General features: G+C 40.6%; 3 protein-coding genes across 4 annotated transcripts in view; 2 read left to right on the top strand and 1 right to left on the bottom strand.

The window, feature by feature from the left end:
• LOC118330592 (aldo-keto reductase family 1 member D1-like) overlaps positions 1 to 1,648 on the bottom strand; it is a 3,496-nt gene extending 1,848 nt beyond the window's left edge. Inside the window, exons 1-4 of the mRNA XM_035665200.1 lie at positions 1,541 to 1,648; positions 1,116 to 1,283; positions 818 to 934; positions 147 to 224 (exon numbers count right to left, since the gene is read on the bottom strand). Coding sequence (XP_035521093.1) covers positions 147 to 224; positions 818 to 934; positions 1,116 to 1,283; positions 1,541 to 1,633 — 456 coding nt within the window. The 5' untranslated portion in view covers positions 1,634 to 1,648. The remainder of the gene's footprint in view (positions 1 to 146; positions 225 to 817; positions 935 to 1,115; positions 1,284 to 1,540) is intronic.
• A 620-nt stretch (positions 1,649 to 2,268) lies between these two features.
• Positions 2,269 to 14,217, top strand: LOC118329974 (transcription intermediary factor 1-alpha-like). Its single transcript, XM_035664336.1, has 18 exons — positions 2,269 to 2,856; positions 3,106 to 3,224; positions 3,400 to 3,547; positions 4,382 to 4,514; positions 4,912 to 5,028; positions 5,310 to 5,424; positions 5,633 to 5,779; positions 5,962 to 6,076; positions 7,120 to 7,502; positions 8,933 to 9,067; positions 9,542 to 9,647; positions 9,745 to 9,802; positions 9,950 to 10,082; positions 10,455 to 10,807; positions 11,057 to 11,186; positions 12,439 to 12,513; positions 12,997 to 13,152; positions 13,249 to 14,217. The coding sequence occupies exons 1-18, from the start codon at positions 2,580 to 2,582 to the stop codon at positions 13,486 to 13,488; spliced, it is 2,940 nt and encodes a 979-aa protein (XP_035520229.1). The 5' UTR covers positions 2,269 to 2,579; the 3' UTR covers positions 13,489 to 14,217.
• Positions 14,218 to 16,775: 2,558 nt separating this feature from the next.
• Positions 16,776 to 24,008, top strand: part of fbln1 (fibulin 1) — a 28,696-nt gene continuing 21,463 nt past the window's right edge. The window contains exons 1-3 of one of the 2 annotated variants that reach the window (XM_035665704.1): positions 16,776 to 17,018; positions 20,538 to 20,646; positions 22,326 to 22,455. In XM_035665704.1, the coding sequence (XP_035521597.1) occupies positions 16,943 to 17,018; positions 20,538 to 20,646; positions 22,326 to 22,455 (315 nt within the window). In that variant the 5' untranslated portion in view covers positions 16,776 to 16,942. The remainder of the gene's footprint in view (positions 17,019 to 20,537; positions 20,647 to 22,325; positions 22,456 to 24,008) is intronic. The other variant, XM_035665703.1, reaches the window with a different exon arrangement.

Below are 24,008 nucleotides of genomic sequence, written 5' to 3' on the forward strand. Positions count from 1 at the left end.
GGTTAATGTTTTATTGTGCACTGTCCCTGTTTTATAATAAGTGAGAAGACAATACCATACATAACACACAAGAAGGAGGAGGAGAGATAAGTCATGCACAGTCATCAAATTCTAGGACTATCCAATGTGAATTCATCAGAACTCACCTCCCATGTTGCACAGAGGTCTGTATGGTGGTAGATGTATTTTCCATCCTGGTCTTTTGGATAGAACTCATTTCCAGGCTGGAATTTAAGCACAATTCAATAATTTGTGTCAACAATTGTTATGTTAAATATACTCTTCCTTTGGTTGCATAAGCTGGACGTGGTGATGCCAATGACCAAAACACTTATTCCAACAGTAGCCAAATGGTTCAAGTCGCCCATTCAACCAAACATACCCAACTGTCTAATCTTTTCTGAAACCTAAAACTAAAACTACACACATTTGTAATGCAGCTTCCAGCATAAACATAACTGCTTCATAAAATTGTTATTGTTGTTGTGGTATCTTGTAGCCAGAGAACCAGATGAATCTGCTGAGCTCGTGATTCATTTGTTCTGGCAGATTTGCTTTTGCGAATTAGTCTGGCGACACTAGGCTAGGTATTTTGTCTAGTGCATATAAAACCTAACTGTGTGTTAGATTGTGAACGGGCATGAAGATGTGTTTGTTTTGCCATGCATCTAAGTATCTTACCTCAAACAATCCTGTTTGACAGAAAAGCTGATAAGAGCATCAATTAAACTAAACGTTACCTTTGTTTCTATGTATGGAAGGGCAATGTTCAGACACTACATGGCTGGCTGATAAGTAAATCTGTATGTGTAGAAACCTTGAAGGCCATAGGAAGCTCAACGATGTAGAGATCCACATAGTCTAGTTTCAAGGCTTTCAGCGTCCTCTCCAAGGTTGGTCTTACCAACTCCGGTGGATGGAAGGTATTCCAGAGCTGAGGAAGAAAACAGAAGTACTTTAAGATATTTAAATGAATGTAAAATAGAGCAAAGCACATGTTTCTGCTTTTGAAAAACTGTTTATAGTGTTCAAATATCCATTGCATAGGCCTTCTGAAAAACATAATGAGTTCTTAAACTACATGACATAGCTTGACATATAAGAAAACCTATTACCTTTCCACAGTAAAAGATGTCCTCCCTTTTCACGGTTCCATCAGCAATTTTCTCTCTTATGGCTTGACCCACTTCGTGCTCATTGAAATACACCAATGCCCCATCAAAGTGCCTGTAACCCACATCTATGGCCAGCTTAACACACTCAAGTGCCGTGCCTTTGGGTGTCTATTGGAAAACAAGAGAAAATGCACATATAATTTAACCTGGTTTTGATCGAGTCGTGCGGCAGTTTGTGCAAATATACATTCCCGTTTGTATTACGGTACATATTCACATGTTATACAGTGACATTTAAAACACCGTCAAGGTTCTTCCAATTGCTGATAAGCAGAAACACTGGCACTCCTACAAAACTGAGAGTCCTCCTGGTAAAGCCTGGCACACATACAAATCTAGAAACAGACACATTATATTATTCTCACCGTTCGAGGGTCCCCATAGGTGCCCAATCCCAGCAGTGGAATACGGTTCCCATCACTGAGAGGGATACTGTGGCTTTGTGCAGTCAGATTCATGTGTGCGAAAATGCTGAAAATGCTGCTCTGTTCTCTAGCCTGCCTAATAGGTAATTTATTGAATGACCATGAACTTTGAACCCTGTCGCTTTAACTTCCATGCACCTATGTTAGTGGCTTCTCACTAAGAGTATTTGTAGGCATCTACATCTCATACAAACAAAAACAACAAAACAAAAGATCAATCAATAAGTTTAACAAACTCAGTGATAGTATTGTGGGAAACTGTGCTACTCCATTACAATGTCATTAACTGTGTAATAAATGGAATTTAAGTTGATTTTTGCAGTAACAGAGTTTACCCTTCTTCAGGCATACAGGATGATGAAGCTTAAATCGTTCATTTTTAGGAAAATAATTGTCCTTTAAATAATGGAAAAACTTCAGATTAATTCTTTTCTGGACACATACTGTACAGGTTTTGGTAATGGTAATGCCATATAGGTCCCAGTGACTACTAACTTCAGTTTATATGAATGCAACAGAATGGACGTTACCAGGTCAAACAGTAAGGAGATAACCAACAGCAGCCTTTCGACCGCTGTAGTTCAACCCCACTGTCTCTTATCTGAACACGCAGTTTGACTTTGACCCCACCCCCTCTCTCGTGCCGCAACGAGCGCGTGCGGTGCAATTTGAGCAACATCTGCCGTACGCGAGCGCGCGACACACCTCACGCGCAGCTATTATTTTGCGTCTCTCGTGCTAACATGTCGGTGCTCCTGTCGATTCATTGCCGTTTCACACAATAAGCTACCATGTGAGCAGAATTATTAATATACTAACAGCGCTGCGAATTAAAAAAAAGAAAATAAAAAAGGATGAACTGGCTGAGAGCGAAGAGGAGAACGCAGGTGAAGATGCTCTTTTCGGGGAATGCCTTTTGAGCGTGCTCGGCTTACACACCTGCTTAATAGAGCAAACCCAGCGCCGGAGGTGGAGCAGTATGGATGGACGCGCGGAAAAGCGGGAGACGGGGGATGCTGCTGTCCTCGTCGTGGAGAACGAAGCTGAGAGCATGCCCGTTCAAGAGGAAAAGTCCGGGGCAAGTGGCCAACATTACCTGGACACATGCCCCGTTTGCTTTCTAAACTTTCACAGCCGAGAGCCCAAACTTCTGCCGTGCCTGCACTCTTTTTGCAAGAAATGTTTCCCTTCCCCCTCGAGGAATCTGGCCATGACGGAGCCGCCAAACTCCCAGGTTGACAGGGCGACCAAACCACGTGAGTCACTTTGTTTACAAACAACCACCCTGGATCGATCAAAGGGTATCACTTTCGCCCGCGTGGGAGAAATTGGAGAGTTCATCGTGGCTCCACAGGGCTTCAATACAATTCAATACAAGGCTTGTGTGTTTAGCTGTATTGATTGTTTACACATGGGCTGCCGTTCACTATGAGTATCTGGTGTCATGTGTCACACGTTCGGCGTTACTGATTTAGACCAACATAAATGCTTCTGTTTCCTTCCAGTGAATGTGATCCGCTGTCCGGTGTGCAGGCAGGAGTGTATGGAGGTAGATGTGATGGAAAATGTCTTCGTGAAGGACTCCATTGAGGCTCCCAGCAGCACAGTGGAGAGGACAGTCCAGGTTAGTGATGCATTAAGGGGGCAGCCTTGTTACTAGTTTTTAGGGTGATGGTTGTAATATTCCTCACATCACTTTTGCATGTCTGATTTAAGTTGCACTGATCAAACTAGACCCGGCAGCTCTTGTTACCTGCCTGCCTGAGGTCAGAACTCTGACACTTGTCTCATACCTGTAGCTCTGTATGACCTGCGATGACAACACTGAAGCTGCCGGGTTTTGCGTAAACTGTGCCGAGTACCTCTGTGCCACCTGTGTGGAGGCCCACCAGAGAGTCAGATTCACCAGAGAGCACACCATCAGACAGAAGGCAGAAGTATCACAAGGTATTGTAATCTCTTCTTTTATTATTCTTCTGTGAATAAATACAGTAAGTAAATAAAATACTTGTGGTGCTTCCACGACATAGGAACAAGATATAATGGGGTCAGTAATGTCACTTTTTGCTCTGGTTGTAGTGGACATTTTTTTAAATCCAAGTGCATCAAAATTAAATGGCCTTTCTTATATTTATCTTAAATTCTTACACGCTTGACTGTTGTTTGAAATGAACTTTCAGCTCATTCCAAGGATGGTCAAACATAAACACTGCCACTCTAGGGTATTTTTAATGGCACAAATGATAAATGTAGATATTTACATAAACGTTTAAAGCAATTTGGTTATGCTGTGTGTAAACTTAAACCTTCGGGCTCAGTTAAATAATGGAACACATTCGGAACTGCTCATTAAGTTCAGCCGAATTCAAATTCAATTAAAACATTTAGATGCATGATGTAGTTTGAAAATAAGACAAGAGGCCAAACGCTTATTATCAAGGGCGTGCAAATGTTAGACGAGCTGTAAGTCACCAGTTGGCAGGAACATGCGGGAGAAATATTTTCCTAAATTCATTTATTTCAAACATTGACTACTACTGCTATAACTATGTCTATAAAAACTGCTTCCCTAACAACAGTTAAGCCTATAGCTCGGGAAATATACTCTATGACTTGTTTGCTAGTTTATATTTGAGTCTTCTCCTTCACATCCAGTGAAACCACAAACAGTTACCTCTAACCTTGAGCTCTACGGCCTATAACATTGTGCCAAGACAGAACAAACTACTGTCACGAACCCAGAATGAGGGGCCAAATGATGAACCTTTTGTTGTCTTCCAGGGGTCCACGGTGTGTCGACTCAGAGGCCGATGTTTTGTGACATCCACAAACAAGAGCCGCTGAAGCTGTTCTGTGAGACCTGTGACCTGCTAACCTGCCGTGACTGCCAACTAGTCAAGCACAAGGACCACAAGTACAGTCACAGTTGACAATATAACGTAGTATGATTTTGTCACATAAAGGTTCATAGACCTGTGTATACATTGCAGTTTTGTCATTTTGACATTACACTCTGCAGTTAAATGTGATTAACGTACACTTCATGAATTTGATTTAGAATAAAAAGCTGTGTATTAAATTACATTTTGATACACAAATATCCTTACAGTTATCATGTTTATTTCAGCCATATTGTTATCGTCTCACTGAACCCCCTGTTAGTCTTAGGTATGCTGCTGTAGGCTATATCCCATCATCCACATCACAAAGAAAGGAGATTCAATTAGGTGCATTGGTAGAGCCCTAATACTATGTAATCAGTGTTTACTTTGTGTATTGTATCCACTGCCTTAATGTTCTTTTTGGATTAGTTACCAGTTCCTTGAAGACGCTTATAAAAACCACAAACAGCACATGGAGAACATGACCCATCAGCTGCAGGAGAAAAAGAAACTGATTGAAGAGGTATCAGAGCTCATAAAAAACGGGTATGTATGTACACATACCACAAGAATGCACAATGTAAACCAAAGTTGAAGGCTCTTGTAGTTTATAGGAATGTTTAGAAAAAAGGCCATTTTGCTCTTCCATATGACCTCTGAATCTCATGGACAAGAACAACTGGGTAATTAGTTAGGGATAAAACCACGTGTACCTCCAGTAATAATAAGATGTCTCTAAAATGTGTCATGAAAAATGTGCTGTTTGATTTTGCATATAATGTGTCAGATTTAAAGACTTGTTGATAGTCGGGATGTATGTTTCTCAGACTTCTTCAGGTCGATCAGAACCGTTCATCTGTTCATAATGAAATAAAGAAATCGATCTGCAGTTTGATTCTGGAGATCAACAAAAAGGGCAAGGTGCTCATTAATCAACTTGAGGTATGGCAAAATATTTTCAATATATTACAAATATAACAAAATAAATGCTGTGTATCAGTTTTATGTAGGCTGTAGCTTGCTATGGTGTTGATTCCAGTAAAACATTATTTGGTTGAAAAGCACAGTTGACTGTTTTACCCCGAGGCCCAGAGCACATACCCTCAAGCTGTTTGAATACTGCAGATGTTCACTTATTCATGTTTTCCAGGCTGTAACAAAGGATCACGAGAGTGTCTTGCGAAAACAACAGGAAGACATTGGCTATCTATCCAGACACCTGGATCATGTCATCAACTTCACCAAATGGGCCACAGCCAGGAATGGGGGCACGGCCCTCTTGTACTGTAAACGTTTGGTACGGCTTTTCTGATCATTTATTCACTCAACAGTATCTCTTCGCAATCTTGTTTCCAACATAAAACTCAGCTCAGCTCTGGTGCCTGGTCTGTCTTGGACGTAGTAAAGTAGGAACATATGGCTTTTGTAACACACCAGTATCCTCCTCTACAATTATTAATAACATCCCTTCTGTTGCAGATTCTGTTTCAGATTGGAAACCTCCTTCGGGCAAAATGTAGTACCTCATTTGTACCACAGGCCACTGTACGCTTCCAGTGTCGATCCTCTTATTGGGCTTCAAATGTTGATCTGGGTAAGACATAATGGAACGTCTCAGTTATAGCAGCTTCTCTATAACCCTGACGATGGATTTCTTAGTCTGGACACTGTTAGTGATTATTCTGTTTTAGTAGATTTTGATACCTTTAAGTCTCACCAAAATTTTACTGTAGTGTATATTTCGATATACGATGTAAGAATATTGATCACCTGGTCAAATTCCACACAATCTCCTGCCATAAAATAAAGGCCACATCGAGCATTTCCACAAGTGGAAAAAGCCAACACAGTGGCAGACTATTTTAACATGGCACTTACAGAAATCATCAATCAATCATCAATCACTGCATCAATCACATCCCATGACTATTAGGCCCTTCAGCATCTCCTGTTTGACTTGAAACTCAATAATGCAACAATTATAACATCAGAATGGAATAGTGAACATTACACATGCTATCTGCATATATACTGCATTAGAAGAGGCTTCCACCACACAACAGTCGCTCTTGTATTTTACTGTATTCCCAAAATTCACCGGGTCCGGTGCTTAACAGAAACCTAAAAATGCTGGGCAATTGCAGCAGTCGCAACTCATACAAGCCTGACAGTTGTGCCGAAATATGAGATGAATCGATTTAGCTGACTCAGCAAAACCTTTGACTATCAATTAATTCTTTAAGTCAAGCAGATTTTGGTTTCATCAAGCTGAAATCCCAATATTCCTCTTCGTTGCTTTTGTTTGTTTTATGTCATTGTAAGTTAAATATCTTTGGGAATGTCAAAAACAAGCCCTTTGAAGATGACACATTGGGCTCTGGGAACTTGTGAGGGACATTTTTCAATATTATTGATATATTTTTAATGTAAAACATTTTCTGATAAAATTATAATTAGTTGCATCCCTACATGACATGTGTTCCCCTTTTAATACCTCCAAAAGTTCTTTAAAGTTTTACTGCATGACTTCCCAAACTTTCTCTTTCCCACAGTTCTCTGCACAAGTTTTGTCTGCATTGTGTATTATGCATTGCTACTTGTTATGCTCATCCTGTCTCTGTGTGTATGCTCCCTCAGGCTCTTTACTGGTTGAGAGTGGTGGAGTACCAGGCCACCAGCTGGGTGGTTTTCAGGGTATCTCTCATCAGCTCTCCCACCCTGGGCAGGGCCCCTCGGGCTCACCCCACAGTTTTGCCCAGGGAGCACCCCATAATACTCTGGCTCAGCTCCAGATGCAGGTGGACAAGCTAAACCCTCAGGCCCTCTGGCAACCGCAACCACCTCCTCCACCCTGGACATGGTACCAGAGTGTCAGACTGCAGCGTAGCGTCCCAGGGCCCCTGCATGGAGGCTCTCCCTCCCACAGTATGCCCTCCCAACTAGGCCGCAGATTTATGGTGCCTCCTCCCAACCATGCCAGCCCAACTAGCAGCTTACCAAGCCCTGGGTTTACGCCCCAGGTTAGTGTGCGTTTGTGTGTGCATGTGTGCTCGTGTCCGTCTGACTGACAAGCCCTCTTAACAAGCACAGACAGCGGATGGCATTGTCCTAAATAGAGCTGACAGCCTTCACATCCTAAGCAATTTACGTCTTTCCGTGTCAAGATGGATTTTAATCTTGGACAAGCTTATGACTCAAAATCATAAAAAAAAAACAGCTAAATCTGCAGTGCGAGAGCAGCCAGCATGTGACAGAGGACGGACCCAAGACTCCATAAGAAAGGGTTGATAATATCTCGTCATCCGAGTTGTTTAGTCTAGTTCACAGGGTGTTTTGGTTCCAGCTCTAAAGTATAGGCTCATTCACAGGACAATGCTGGCGTGTGAAGTGCACACAAAAGTTGTATCATACTGACGTGAACAAGCTGTTACAGCTGCATAATAAACTCTCAAATGTTCTCCATGTTTTTGCATGTTTTGCTGCAAGTCATGCATACTTAATGATACTGAGTACTTTTCAAAGCATGCCGTAGGTTTATAGATTGTGCTGTGGGTACTTATTACTTTATTTACTTATTTTATGTGTACAGCATGTCTGCTTTTATTTATGTCAAGAGTTGTTTTATTGGTGTCGTAGTGTAGCTCTAAGTGCAGATTCACTTGGAAAATGACCTAATAGTGTTCACATAATTTTGATGAATAGAAGGGCTGACATGATGAGGCGAGTTTCCATTTTTTTTTTCAGTTTGCATACTGTTGTGAAATAAATGAAAACTAACAGCTTTCGGGAAAATTTGTAAAAACAGTTACTGCCCATTCTATAAAAAGTGGTTATTATATTATTTAGCATATTTCTAAATATTACTTGATAACATTTAGTATCCATTACTTAATAAGCAAAGCTTGTCACTCAAAGCTCAGTGTGTGGGTCTAGATTGATCAGATTTTAACATGTAACATTGTGTTAATATAGGACCCCACTGCTCATAATAACACGCTGATGGAGAAAATAGCTTTTTCAGGGCCTTTTAAATAAGTAGATTTTATTTGAAGTGGTGTGTTATTGTCGTGTAGTGTTCTGTGTTAAAACAGGAATGTTGGTGTGGTCCTTTAAATGTATTTGAACTAAACTAAACGTGCATCTAAGTGTTTCATAGAAATGCTATAGGTTTTTTTTATACATTTTGTAGGAGGAGAAAGATTTAGCAAAATAAAATACAGATCAAAAATAAGTCAAAGAACTTCTGAGGGTTGTTGTTTATGGTTTAGTCTTCTCTGTTCTGTTGTTGCCAAGGGGTGTCGACCCACACAGCCAGCGACACGGTATTGAAAGTGCACTCTTTCATCTCCACCTCCACCATCACATGCTTATAGAAGCTGACAGGAATGTAGCATGAAAAGGATTGCAGCATTTCTATCCATCTTACTGTTTTTCCTTCTGTCACTTGTAGCCTCTGAGGGGGATGGGAAGCAGCTCCAGCTACCAACCCAAACCTATGGACGTATTTTCTTCTTCATCCCTGTACACCCATATAACGCCACGGGCCATCAATGGTGGCGTCACTTCGCCTCAATCACGGCATACGGCAAGTGACTCCACCCATTAATGTAAACGAATTGATATACTTCAAAATGGACTTAATAGTAATCAGCTCTGACAATTTCAGGTCCTTCTGTACATTATTCCAGGAAGAGGGAGCTGCATATTTAAAAGCATTTTCTAGTTACGAGTGAAGGCCATATTGATTTTGGTTAATATAGAAGATAAGAAATAGATAATAGAAAAGAAAAAACCAGCTCAGGGATAACTTCATGTATAAAAGCCAACCAGTGAGAGAGGCTGCAGACATACAGCCATTTAGCAGCAGCATACAGAGTGCAGAGGTGTACGCGATTTCCACAACCTGTCATAAAACACAAGGCACAACGGTATACAGTGTCCAACTTCTTTAGGCACTTGTCAGGTGCATTCATAGAGAGAAAATCACCCTAATCCAATAAAGGTAAAAAAGTTGCATTATATTTACATATGTTACAATGTTTGCAATGCTGTGTTTTAGATTGAGCCCACATATCTGAGTAGGAGGAGCGATTCAGGTGGCCCAATATATATGCTGAAACCCAACTATCCCCAGAGCCTGCCACCTTCTTTGCCACACAGAAACGGTATGTCTGTGCCACCAGTGTCATTTGCGCTTTTACAGACTGTACGTATTGCTGTATTCTTAACAAAGGAAAACACAGATTTCTTTTTAATCTCAAGTGCAAGGACAGCAGAATTCACCAGGCTACGCTGCTGTGTCCCAGGAGGAGAAACCAGGGTGAGGAGACAGCTGAATCTTGTGCCTTTCTCTAATTACTGTGTAGCTCTGAACAGTACCGCCTTGATATCACCCTAGTCCCTTTGTGCCATTGGTCTCTCCAGTGAATTTTACTCTGTTCTAATTGGTTCTACCTTTGCTCCCTAGGACTGTTTCTTGGAAACCTCCAGAAACACACCAGGCTAGTGAAGCAGTGGGCTCAGCTGTCAAGAAAAGACGAAGGTCGTCACCAGGCCCCATCATACTCATCAAAGATGAGCCAGAAGATGACAGTAGTTATGTAAGGAGACAATAAATTATTGTTACGATCCAATGACTTTTCCACACTGTTGATGCACTGTACTAAGACAGAGCATGGATTTAAAGGACATTTTGCTTTATTACAACTTTTATTATTTTATTAGAATTTCTATTGCTTATAATAACACTGTTTTCATCACAGTAACATGTGATATCTAGAAGCAGTGAGACAGCCTACAGCTTAGCTAGATTTTCTAAACCTCTATTTGGAGCTAAAAAAACAAACAAAAGTGAGGGCACCTGAAATGTCAATAATAACAGATAAACTATCTGTCCAGGTCAAAGTTGAGTCCATTTATTACATATTGGTTACAATATATTCAGAGCTGTTTTTTCTCTCTGTGTATTTCAGGTACAAGCCAACCAAAGAGCCAGCCTCCCTGACAGCACAGGTGATCAACCCCAAATCAGTGCCCAGGATGAGGGGAACAAAGCCCCAACTCCTCTTCAAAGCACAAACGACAAACCCCATAGCCCCTCACAGCCTCCAAGCAGCCCACGGGACCAGAGCAACACTAATGCTCCAAATCACATCCGTTCACTGGGAGGAGAACAGCAGGTAGAGCAGCGCAGAGCTCCGTTAGAAGACTCTAATGAAGTCTTGTGTGCTGTGTGTCAGACTGGGGGAGAGCTGCTGCACTGCGATAAGTGTCCCAAGGTTTTTCACCTTTCGTGCCACGTTCCAACTCTCCTCAAATCTCCCAGGCAAGCTCTGTCAGGGGAAATTTATTTAGTGCTGGTCTCAGATGGAAAGCTCATAACTCATTTTTTTAATACTAGAATCAAAGAATTATGGTCTGCTGTGGAATAAAAAAAACAACTTTTAAGGACGAGGTTGTTTTTGACAAGCTTTGAGGTGTGAGGTTTTCATCTGACAGCAGCATTATGCACTTTTTTAATGTATGTTCCTGCTTACTGGCTTTTGTGTTGAGTCTCTGGACTGTCTCTTTTCAGCGGGGAATGGTTTTGCTCTTTCTGCCGTGACCTGTTATTGCCTGAGATGGAGTATGAAAACAAACCTGAAGCCAAAAGAATAAAAAAGGAGCCAGATTCTGAAAGAGGATTTCCCCCTGAGGACAAACGAGTCAGTACTCTTTTTTAAATGATAACAATCAATTGGTTAGAATAAAGATTATATCATTATAATAATTATAATAATAAATGGCAGAACAATGCCTGTCATTTAATTGTATTCAACTGAATTGAATTTCATATCAACTCCGTAACTGGCTATATTTGTCAAATAGAAAATAACATCAATATACAGTGATTTAAAGGACCAGTGTGAAACATTTAGGAGGATCGACTTGCAGAACGTAGAATGTTTTAGAATATAATAATATAATATAATATATTTCTGTGTTTTCTGTATGTGTATAATCACCTGCATATAAGAATCGTTGTGTTTTCATTACCTTAGAATGAACCATTTTTATTTACAGACATTACGGGTTGACTCCATGTCTGTCATGTTGAACTGCTTCTACAGTAGCCCAGAACGGACAAACCAAATACTGGCTGTAGATAGGGCCTTTCACGATTTTCACAGGTTTTGCTGCCGTAGTTTTTCTTACACACTTCACAGTCCATTCTCATTCCCAGGTTGTCAAATACAGACACAGAACTGCAACTTTACTGTTGCCACAAAATCCTTCACACTGGCCCTTTAATATACACTTATCTTTTTAACTACTTATTAACTTAAATAAATGCACGTTAAATATCAGATAGCAGCATATTATGCATACAGTATTCAGAAGCTAACTATGCATATGGAGTAGTCAGGGGCGTCTTCCAGAGGGGGGGCCTGGGTCAGCACTGGCCAGTGAAATCTGATTGGCCACCCCAAGTGCCACCTCATTATCCCTACATCTTCTGCTCCACACTGTCTTTCAGAGGTTGTAGCAGGCTGCGTTTTACTTGTGGGTTGCCAGAAAATGGGAGGGGGCAGTGGAATTTGGCCCCCTATTGGTGGCGCCTCTGCTTGAAAGTTAGTGCTGGGACAACACTACAAACGTATAACAGCCACCTTTCAGGTCTAAAGGGGTGAGGGTGTGATACTCATAAAAAGAGTATCACACCCTTAATGACTGTTAGCCTAGCAACCATACTGTTTTCATTATTGTTGTTTCTAGAAACTAACATACACACCATTTAATGACAGTAGTATTGAAGAAAATATCAGATTTACTGCAAACTTCCCCAATGTGCTGCTTGTGTCAGATTTAAAGAACTAACTAAGCAGCAAAAGGCTATCGATTGGAGAACTGTATGTGGTTTCTCTATTATTATATATAGACATGTTTTAAGTCTGATGTGTTTTTCTACCGCTGCAGAAATGTGAGAGGCTGTTGCTGCACTTGTTTTGCAGCGACCTGGGTTCAGACTTTCAAGAGCCTGTTTCCCCCTCGGTGAGTCTTGAAACAAGGATGACTAAAGGGTCACAGGATTAATGTCACATGGAGTTACTGTAACTGTAATTTTAATGATGTGTAATGTGCAGTGTTTATCAGTAAAGGAAGAAAAAATATGAATGAGAGGCAGAGCAACTTTACCCAGGTACTGTAAATATAAATATAAAGTATTTTCCTCGCTGACAGAGAGCTTGTAGCACAGAAGTGGATGAACATTAAAAACTAGAGATAAAAAACTGTACATTACAGTACTTACAACACTATATTTGTGTGCAGCACTTAACCGCTGTGGCCATTTTTGAATGAAATACCTCTTTTTTATATAAACTTTCACGTAACAAAATGAAAATGAAAATCCATAACTTCTTGTGCACAAAGCAGACATGTAAAACTATATAAATATATTAATCGTGATTTTGCTTCAACATCTCCCCTTGAAGTTTTATTCTTTAATTATCTCTCCCTTTCTAAATTCTGTAGGTATGTGCTAATAACAGGCTGACTGTAAAGGGACCAATGAAGCTTTCAGCTGTGAAGAAACGACTGGAGGCTAAGCAGAGTCCGTGCTATCAAAGCCCTGCCGAGTTTGTATCAGACATCAAACTCGTCTTAGGGAACTGTGCAGCCCTCAGTGAGGTACTGTAGAAATATTTTTTTGTTTTTCAGTATTATTCAATAAGCACCTGCTTATAAAATATTTTGCACTCATCCTTGCTTTTACTCGCACGGCAGGCTGACACAGAGGTTACCATGGCAGACAGGAAGCTTAAAGAACTGTTTGAAGAGCACCTGAGGATCATCTTCCCTGGCCAGACTTTCCCAGAAATCAAACTGGAGGTGTTACCTACTGTCCCTCCCTCATCTCCTTCCTCATCTCTTGACAATATATTAAAGCCTGCAAAGCACCAGCGTGCATATTCAGAGCCCCAGGATACACCAAGCTGTCCCAGTGGAGAGGAGGGAGCAGTATGAAAGCGAAACGAAATCTTTTTAATCGTTCAGATATTTGACAACACTGCCAGCACCAGCTAATATGTGCTGTGTTACACTTTGTTACGAACATTTACGACACACAATTACTTTCAGGTCACCAAAACAATCAAATATGTTTGTTATTAAAATGTATTGCAAGCAAACAAACAACTATGATCCAGAGCATCGAATTTGTTCGATTTTCTGGACTCATCTGCATTACAGCTGTTACATTTACTCTGAATGTGAAGAAATAGCTTCTCTCTCTGACTAAAGCTTGAAGTTTATGACTGGGATTCATGCAAATAGTACAGACTTGCAGCACAATTAGGTGTTACAGGGTAAAACTGACGGCAAGCAGTCAGTTATCAATTCTAGTTCTCAGTTTGCTCTTACCAAGTGATACGTCTGCTCACAGTAGATACATCGGTCCATCAACACCGAGGTAATAGAAGATTTGGTCACGTCTGTGTGTCTTTCCTGTTTAGCACTCCATGTGTAAATATAGCAGTGATCAGAGGAAAGATGATAATCACGAGCTTTGAAATTTGTGGTCCGTCTTATGTGGAATAAGATGTGTTACGAGCCCCCTCGAGGTCAGTAAAATGAAAACATCAAAGGAATCAAAGCTGTTTGATAAAACCACAGACTGCTTAAGATGCTTAATTGTCACACATCATTACACAATATTTCTGCTTGGTACATTTTTCCAGTCTTTTTTAACATGTTGTAAAGGTACATGTTAAGTGTAGTTGTATTTATCTATTTATTTAAAAAAATAAACATGTTATGCACAGCCACCTTTCTGAACTGTTTTCTTATAATATCCAAGAGCCAGCACATTTAGCCATAAACCTGCTTGCATGCAAGTCAACTTGTGGGTGTTTACAGGGCACAATATAATATGATTAAATCTGGGTAATGATTAAAGTTATACACCTCCTTTATCCTAGAACTAATGCCCTACTTAAAAGTAATACTTCAGTATTATTACCCTCACTACAATTTACACTTTAAAGGTAAGCAAAGCTACTCTTTTCTTTAACAAGTTTATTCAGTTGTGTTGACTAACAGTGAACAAGTCATTTGGGCCCAACAGGGCAGCCATCTGACTGCCTGACTGTGTTAGTGGCCCTGTGCTGATTGACACAGATGTGGCAAGACACGCTTTGTTGAGCTTCAAAGGAACTGTACTGCACCCCCCCACAACAAGATTAACACTGTTTGAATGCGCCCTCAGACACTCCAATTTCCTCCACCTATGAGCTGGGAGGTCAACTCACGCTGCTGTTTCGTGTTAAAGCCCAAATCTAGATTGGAGGTGGAGAGAGGAGGGCTGGTAGTTCCTGGAAGGCTACCAGACATGAGAAGTGGCCCTCAGATGTTCACAGTGCTCGAGGCAGCCAAGCTTGGGGCCTGGCACTGGTCTGGCTCTCATTTTGGGCATTCTTCATTCCTTATATGGCCTATTATCTATTTCCTACATTACACTAAAGCAAAGATAAGATTAAGTACAGGTCAGCAGTAAAATGGTGCTCTTTGTTGTTGTGATAAAGGGGGTTGCCACATCCTTGACTGATAGATGTCTGTAGGAACCATATGTTGCAATACAGTCTACCCATAAGCTAGTGGTGCTTCTGCGCCGTTTAAATGTGTTTCCAGGGCCAAAAAATGTTTACTGTTTTAATTTATTTACTGCAGTACTTAACATTGCTTTTCAGTGTATACTGTTGTTTTTATTTTGCTAAGGTATTAACTTTTCAGAAAACATGCTGAAGTCATGTAATCATTACAAAAAATACCACACCTGCTTATATTTGTTGTCAAGGTCAGCAGTGCGGATTTATTAATAAAATAAATAAATAAAATTGTTTGTGCTTTACCATGCAACTGCAAAAGACATATTGGCCACTGTGATGGATTATCCACTTAAGCAACTTCTCTACAAGCTCATTTTTACACACAGTGGGAGGTTTTGTTAGAACAAATGGAATCCTGGATACCAATATTGAAAAAAGCCTAAGGAAGATAAATAACACACAATTCATACTTAAATCTCAAACGACCTTGAGCCAGTTCTGCAATAGTGGCACTATATAGTGAATGGGCAAGTGGCTATGAAAATGTGGTCTTGTAGAAAGACTGTTAACAGAGTATAATTATCAACAGAAAACATAGACTGTGGTGTATTGAAGAACACAGAGATTGAGACAAGACTTGTCACACACTACACTTAAACAGTGCAGTTACCCATTTATAACTGCCATATACTTGTGGGCTTTCCTGTATGCCTGTGGTGTCCTGATATCAATTCCTTGGTGATGTTTCTAGACTGGCTAGACTGGTGGTGGAGACATATGGGTCTGATTAGAAGATAATTTAACCTCTCTCTGTCACCATGCCCAGAGTCAGTAGACTGATTGAATTTGCAGAGGGCTTTAGTTGGTACAAAATGTTTATAATGCAGTCTAGCAATTATTTCTCTGCTTCTTGCCAGTTCTGGTAGATGTGTATGTGTGTGTGTGTGTGTGTGTGTGTGTGGCTTGTTTATACCCAGCTCCCTCTCACAGTTCATGATCACTTTGGCTGACGGTGAGCCCACATCTGTGGCACAGTTACAAAAGCTTTAATTCATTAACTTTGAGGGAAAATGCCTCATTTTTTGGGTGCAGCTGTAAACGTTAGTGACTAAAGAGAATGCAATAAACGCAGATATTTGCAGAGACTGGCAGTGAAAATACTAATTTTCTGATCCCCCCTTCCTCAAACTGATATATCCCAAAGGTTTTGAGGCTTACAGTCTGGACATAGCCACAACAGATTTTTAAAATACCCCAAAACCGGCTCCAGATGTTGAGTAATCAGTACAGTCATTAGTCACAGACAGAAAAAGTCTACTTTGCCACTGATGGGAAGACAATTTCCATGTGTGCATGCATACCTTGCAGCACAGTAGCCTGAAGACACTTGCAATCCCTCCTGAAGGCAATAAAAAATATGGCAGCCCACATCTCAGTAGGTAGTATTTCAGATCTTACACTTTCCAACACGCATAAATATATCAATCACATGAATTACGGTTTGTATAAACATTCCTGTCAGAATCTAGGAATAAATTACTGTCCCAATAGCCATATTATATTTTGAATTCAATATACTTTTAATGAGGTCACTGTTAATGGCTTTCCAATTTATCCTGAAGGGGAAAAAAAGGGATTTGATTAGCAATAAGTGGGTGTCCGTGGCCCCAGCCCGCCCCTCACAGTGCCATAATTAGACGTTCATTCCTGCAGTCACGCTGCAACTGCGACTCACTCAACTCCATCACATCCTCGGACTCACTCTTCCTTTTTTAAAGGACCACTGCGGTTTATTCTCACATCCTGAACAATAACCAGCATCGATCCAAGCTCAAAGCTCTCGGACGCTTTATTTTTCCAGGGTTTTTTTTTCTATGTTGGATCATTTTCATTCAATGGGTCCGCGTGTAGTGCTGCTCTGCTCTCTGTTCGGAGTTCTCCTTGGCCAAGGTAAGTTACCTTTTTGTAAGGAACTTTATACATCAGCACTGCGTGACAACTTTTTATTAGGGTAAGCCAAATCAAGCTACGGAAGGACATTGGTATGTGATAGTGATGCGGATGAATATTATATGTAAAATCTACTGTTTACATGCATTTGTCAGGATATTTACAGTATGCATCAAACTGGTATTAGGCAAAGAGTGAGAACCGGGGAGGTGATGAATTTGTCATAGGACTAGTTGGGGCATGTGATGAAAGCACAGTTTACAGGGCTGGGTGCTTCAAAGTGTTGCAGGTCTGTCCTGAAATGAAGTATGGTTAAACTGTCCCATTCTTTCATTGTATACTTTTTAACAAAACATCATAATAACTGTTTTTGGAGAATGATCATTTTATTTGTTTATTGTTTTCTCTGTTTCCCTTGTTTCCCCTTACAACCTAATGATATTAAGTGTTGAATAAAGTAATTTAAAGCAGCTATAAAGCCACTGCAAATTACATTGTGTAAGAAAAAAAATCCAGAAACTACATATTTACAAAACTTGTAAGTCACATCTTTCTTTCATTCATTACATTGTGTTCATGCCATAGTCTAGATCCTACTTGATTTATAAAGTGATTAAAAAAAACAAAAAAACACTTGAGGCGTGTTATAGTGCAGTTTCACATAAGTTTAAGCTCTCACTGCCCTGGTGTATTACTTTCTGCCCAGCAAGTCAAAGGCCAAGTGCCTTGGTATGCTGTGATGGACAGAATGATCTAGACAGAAGGGTGTGATTTATACTTGACCGCCCACAGCAGGGTTACCAAGGGCTGGGATGAGCCATATCCAAATGCTCATGGTCCCTTGGTCACATATGGGGAAATTTTCACAGTCAGCAGGGCCACTTTTCTCTAAGTTGCCTTCTCTGTAGGGAGTTGTGTCACAGGTCAACAGCTTGACCAGTTATGTAACCAAAACTCCCAGAAGTACCCATGTATGTCATGTAAAGATAGATAGATAGATAGATAGATAGATAGATAGATAGATAGAGTCTGGAAATAGAAAGAAGATAGATAGAAACCATCTACATCTTGAGTTACAGTTTTTTATGTGACTAAGATTGACAGAAACCGCTAAATAAAAGCCTCCAGTGCAGCCTGTGAAAGAGATGCACGCTGCTGTTGTGAAGGCCAACTACTCTGTCTGGGCGGAGCTCCACCAGTGGGCTCATTAAGCCTTGTTTACATGAGGCGTCTAGACATTGCAAGCCATGTGCTGCTCTGCCAAGACAGAATGGACCTCACCAGCAGCACCGCCATCCAAGAGGGAAATCAGCCCTCTCCAACAATGCATCACAGAGAGACAGAGGACCGTAGCAGACGGCATATAGGCTGCGCCTGGTTTGACTCTTTTGATAAAACGGCACCACACAGTTTTAAAGCACTTCTGCTCTTTCAATTTAGGTTTGCAGAGCAGCAGACAGCGGTGGCATTGGAATGACTCTGTGATGCCTAATGGGTTAGAGTTAGTTATCAGCAGGGAGCTACTGTAGGGAGAAATCTGAGGAATCTGTAACAGACCCAACTATTCCTGTCATATAAAATATACATACTGCATCCTTAGAGGGAAAGATTATGAGTGTGTTATTATTTAGTTTGTGTGGAATCAGGATAGGTGCTCTTTGGATCCAGTTTCAATACAAATTGGGTGTTTTGGCAAGAGTATGTCAATTACTGGTAATGGTTCAATAACAAGAAAACTTACAACTTACACAAAGTTGGGAGCACCGCTCTGAAAGTATTTGACTTTTGGTCATTAAATCTTTTATGTTCATATTATCATATTTTTGTAAGCAAAATATTTAGTTATTGTCTCACTGGAACATCCCAACTTTACTTTGCAAGCAGACACAGAGGTCTTTAACATTCAGAGACAGAGAGAGAGGGAGCCTACTTGGTAGGCCCATGTGAAAAGCTTTTAAAATGCCATCTCATTTCATCCAGCTGCTACAAGGTTTATTGGCCAGAGGATTCTGGGATGTGCCAGACTTCCAGAAGTCCGTAGTGAGTCAGCTAATGTGGCTGTCTAGTAATAAATCCTCTATCCACACTCACTCCTTTCTGCCAGGTTAATCATCCTCCGTGTAGTAGTAATGGTCACAATGTTTCAATTCTGTTGCCTATACTTGAGAAATGACTCGCTTTCTTCAGAAAATAACACACATAGCTCATTTGAATAAACTCTTAGTCATTGTTATGTCTTGCCCCTACATAGTTGTGAGCTGCAGAACGGGGTTTATACAGTACAAGCCCACAAACTCTTCTGAGAAATTGAGAGTTTTATTGCAATGCTTACTTGTGTTGTTACAAAGTTTATCAGTGCAGAAACCTGTTTGTGATGATGACTATTCCTTCTTGTGCTTCATCTTTGATTTAATGGCTATAATAAAATTCCTCCAGGCCTTCTGGGAGAAAGCAGCAAATCTATAAAACTGAGGACTACTATTCCAGACACTTGTCCTCCCTACCTAATCTAACTTATTATCTGAAATTGCTGATTCTTGCCAGACTTCTCACAGCAGACGCTGTGTCTCAAACAGATGGATTTGTTCAGTGCATTTCACAATCACTATTCCCTATGATTCAGAGCTTTCAGTCACTAACCAGTAACAACCCGTATTCTATTACAATGGATCAACAAAATTTATTTCACAGTGAGTTTGTTTTCTCTTTTTTTCTCTCGCGGGACTTATTGTTAATAACAATTTGGCGTACTGTTCCTGGTTTGAGCCGAAGGCAAAAAAAGTCCAAGGAACCAATCTGCCAAAGCTATTTCACGTTTGGCAGATCACACAAACCACAGGCGAATGAATGTACTTGATGTGATTGCGACGGCTGATTGTTTACAGAGTCAAGGCATTCCACGCTCTCTAATCCACATCAATAAACAGCCAGATCACCACAGAGTTGGTTCTGCTCCAGTCAAAAAGCCTCTCTTGTGTTTGCAACAACATATCCATCATTCGTTGTCTTTGGCAAAAAAAATGTCAGCCACTTTAAATTGCCAGACAGATTTAGAATTTTGTTTTTCCATCTTTTAGAGAGCGCTAGGCAACTTGCCCTAAAGAACAATGGCAATATCCTTTTTGTTTTGGGTTAGATATCCAATTCTGATCGTCATAACTCACTTAATCAGCGAAAACAATGTGTGCAAGCATGTTTTATTTTTGCCAAAAGAAAATGTGTTTGTCAAAGAAAGATCATAAGACGATGCTCATGACTATCCCATTTCATATATTTTGTTCATCAACAGCTTAAATTCTATAAAACTAGTCTCAAGGCAAATGTGTTAACCACCTAGTGTGTATGCAGGCAAGTGTGTTAAGTGCAGATCTGGGCTCTACACAACGATGTGATTATGTAGATGGGGGTGGGGGTGGGGTCCCCTCACTGCAGCAGTCCTTATGACACAGTAAATGGGATGTGTCCACCTTTTCACCTACTTACAAATACATATCTTGTGTCTTTTTTTAATGTCCATAGGAGCAGAACAGATGTCGATTGAGGACTGCTGTAAAGATGGACAGAAGCATGGCAATGATAACAAAGACTGTGCGTCCCTCCCTCTCGTTTCAGAGTCGACCACATGCAGGTAAGAGGCCGCTATCAGCTGCTATGGTCTCCCTGACCGAAAATCTATACACCATAAAGCTTAAGAGGGTTGGTTAAAAGACTTTCCTGGGGCTTATTTAGATTTACAAGTCATTAACTGCTGCACCTTTTGTCACAATCTTACATTTTCAATCTGCACCACAGAAGCTCCTGCAGTATTGGCCCAGAGGGATTTAGCCTGCACCATGTATGAGGGAAATGTCTGTAGGCCCTTAATATGAGATTGCTTTACCTTACACCCATAAATCTCCAAGCACATTATTCACTTCACGTGAGAGCAGGAAACACTAATAGTAATGGGATAATTACAGGTCTGTTGGTAACCCTAGAAGGTGTGCTGCCACAGGTTCAGGGCACATAAGCCGGGGAGATCTGCTGCTGTGAACACTGATGGCAAACACATTTACTGTAGCCACCCTAAGTGATCCCAAATTTGTCTAAATTATGGTGTGAGGGGGAGAGAGGAAAAGGGCAGAGGTTTGTGGGGGGAGCAGGGTGGAAAAGGGTGGGGGGCAGTGGTGGAGGGGGTCAGAAGAGGGGGCTCAAAATCCAGGAAATACCTTAGAGGTGAAATGCGACATAGAGGGACGATGGAGAGAGGCAGAACAGGAAATCTGAACGATTACTTCAGACACCAAAGGGGGAAAAAAAGTATGAGAGAAAAAGAGTGGAGAAAAAAGAAGAGAAAAGAAAAACAGGAGTGCGGCTGTGCCCTTAAAAGGTTCTGCAGAGGAGGTGTGCTCCTTGACGTGAATTTGAGATCTTCAGTTTATGTGGAAAGGGATTTCTGGTAAGAGTGGATAGAGAGGCTTGTTGGAAATGAGAGAGGAGAGGTGAGGGGGTGGCGTTTTATGCTTTTTGTCTTGTAAAATTGCAGACAGAGGTCAAAACCAGACAGAAACAGTCACCCACTCTTATCTGATTGGACTGCACGTACAAACAGCGAATGCTAGACAGTACAATGATGATGATCCAAATATTGCTTTTGGCATTTAAACAGCCATCACAGTAATATGCAGTATTTTACCGATCCCTGTAGAGATATACATTTCATGATCTTCATGCGCAGGGAGCTCAGAGGTCAAATTTGTCTTTAATACTTCCTGTACCAACGTGTTTCTCACTTTATGCTTGCAGCAGTACTTTTAAATCACATCTGTAACATGTCATCAGTGATTTCGAAAGAAAAACTGGGATTATTTTGCTCTAGTGATGTAATTGATTCCAAGCAAACTGTATATACTGGCATCTGTCGCAGTTTGTGCTGCTTATCTTAAGGGAGCAGTTTGTTTTGGTGATTTTGTTGGAACCATGAATAAGGAGATGTGGAGGTGGACAAATGTTCATCTTGAGACAGAAACAACTCAGGTCTAAAAAAACAGAGCCAAAGCCTTAGGGATTGCTGCTCAAGTCCAGTGATGTCAGTGTTGCAAAACACAATAACCTTCCCTGCTCTCCTCTGTATTCACACAGGACTTACTCAACCCACTCATCCACGCATTTTTAGTGTGACAACTTTGAGATCCCCATCAGGCTTGCCTCTGGCTGATTTTAATGGGCTACACTTTAAGGCAGAGTTGTATTGCACCGGGGAGATTATTGATAGAGCTGAGAATAAATGCACCACCTGTGTTTTTGTATGGTTTTTCTTGCTGACAGGATAGTACAGGAGCAATGCTGCGTAACAGTGCTTGAGGATAACATGTGCACCACTGGTATCAACATGGCCAAAGACCAAGGAGCCTGCGATTCTTTATTCTCCAACACCTGCGAGACCAAGACTACAAAGGTGTGTGTGCGCACATACATAACTGAAAATACTGTAAATAGAGACACAAAGAGGGAATGAAATGACTGTCTGCACCAAAAAAAATTCTCTCTACTCAATCAGTGTATAGTACATCACTCTGCCGGACAGCCAGTTTGGAGGCAAATGATTAATGAAAGTGATGGTGTGCATTTGGCTGTGTGTTTGTTAGCGTGTGCACTGTGAGCAGGATGAGGCATGTCACTCCAGGGAGAAATGGAGCTTGTTGCTGTCAGATAGATCATAAATCTCAGCTCTGACTCTTAAGATCTTCCACAGGCTCACTTCCAAGCATTTTTCAGCTGTTCTGTGTTTTTTCCCCCTCCCAAACCTCAATGTGCCCCTTTATTTCCACAACATACTACACATCAAGACATCACAAAGATAAATGCTTGGCAAAATGTAGAAGGTGCAAGTTGGTGCACTTTCTTGAAAGGATGAGATAATTGTCAGTGGGACAGCTTGTCTTTACTTGATCCACCGTAAAGTGCAGATGGTGGCTCATACTTAAATGTGCCCACGTAATGTGAATAAGACAAGAGATATGGATGAGGAGGAGTTGGTTTCACCTACTCTAACTGGATTAAAAAATGGTCAAGTCAGGTTTATTTGTGCTTTTCTTCACTACATTGACAGCATCAAAGGGTTCCATTACAATATGAAACAAGAAATTAAAATCAGTCCCCACCTTAAACCCTCAATGGCAGCTGCATACATTTACAGAAAACTGTGATTGTTGTTTAACATGAGTGAAAAAGAATATTCCTCATAAAAATAAAAAAAAACTCACTACTACTAAACCACTTTCTCGTCCGTGCGATACCTGGATGTACAGCCAGGAGATTGTTAGCTTCACTTAAAGACTGGAAATGGAGGATAACAGCATGTCTGGTTCTGTCTAAAGATAAACAAATCTGCCTAACAGCGCAAAAACCAAATTGTAAAAATGTCAATTTGTGGTAGGGGTTTATGTGCAGGAATATTTCTTGGCCAGGCGCAGCGATTTCCTGAAGTCTTGTTGTCAGGCGAGACATCAGGAAGTTACTGCGCAAGAAACACAGTCTGGCACATAACCTCACTAAAAAACACAACCTATAAAGAAACAACATATATAACCAGTAAAAACCCTGAAAGATAAGGGATAAGTTTTTAATTTTTGAAAAACAGGGTGGAAATAGACTTTTTTTTCGAATTATTTCTCCCAATTGAACTCCATACATATTGTCAGTTAGCAAAGTTAATTTACCTGTCATTGTCTTTCTTTTGGCTGAATTGTAGTGCTTCAGAGGAAATAAAACTCACCTTGGAAGAAAAACATGAACGCTTGTAGTCCTGTTTAGAAAATAAGGCAGTGGTACACTCCAGCCTCTTGTGGACAAAATTAGTACTACAACAACAAACCCCTTTTGTCACAGATCAAACATTTTTAAACTTGATTGTGTGAAAAAAAAGTTGTAAAAAAACATAAAACGTAAAAAAAAAAAAGAGAATACCACTAAGTGTATTTCCCAAACGCTTCGAACCATTACCAGCTT

Source organism: Morone saxatilis, unplaced genomic scaffold, assembly GCF_004916995.1.
Source record: "Morone saxatilis isolate NCDOM2014 unplaced genomic scaffold, NCSU_SB_2.0 Contig2, whole genome shotgun sequence".
NCBI classification, from domain to species: Eukaryota; Metazoa; Chordata; class Actinopteri; family Moronidae; genus Morone; species Morone saxatilis.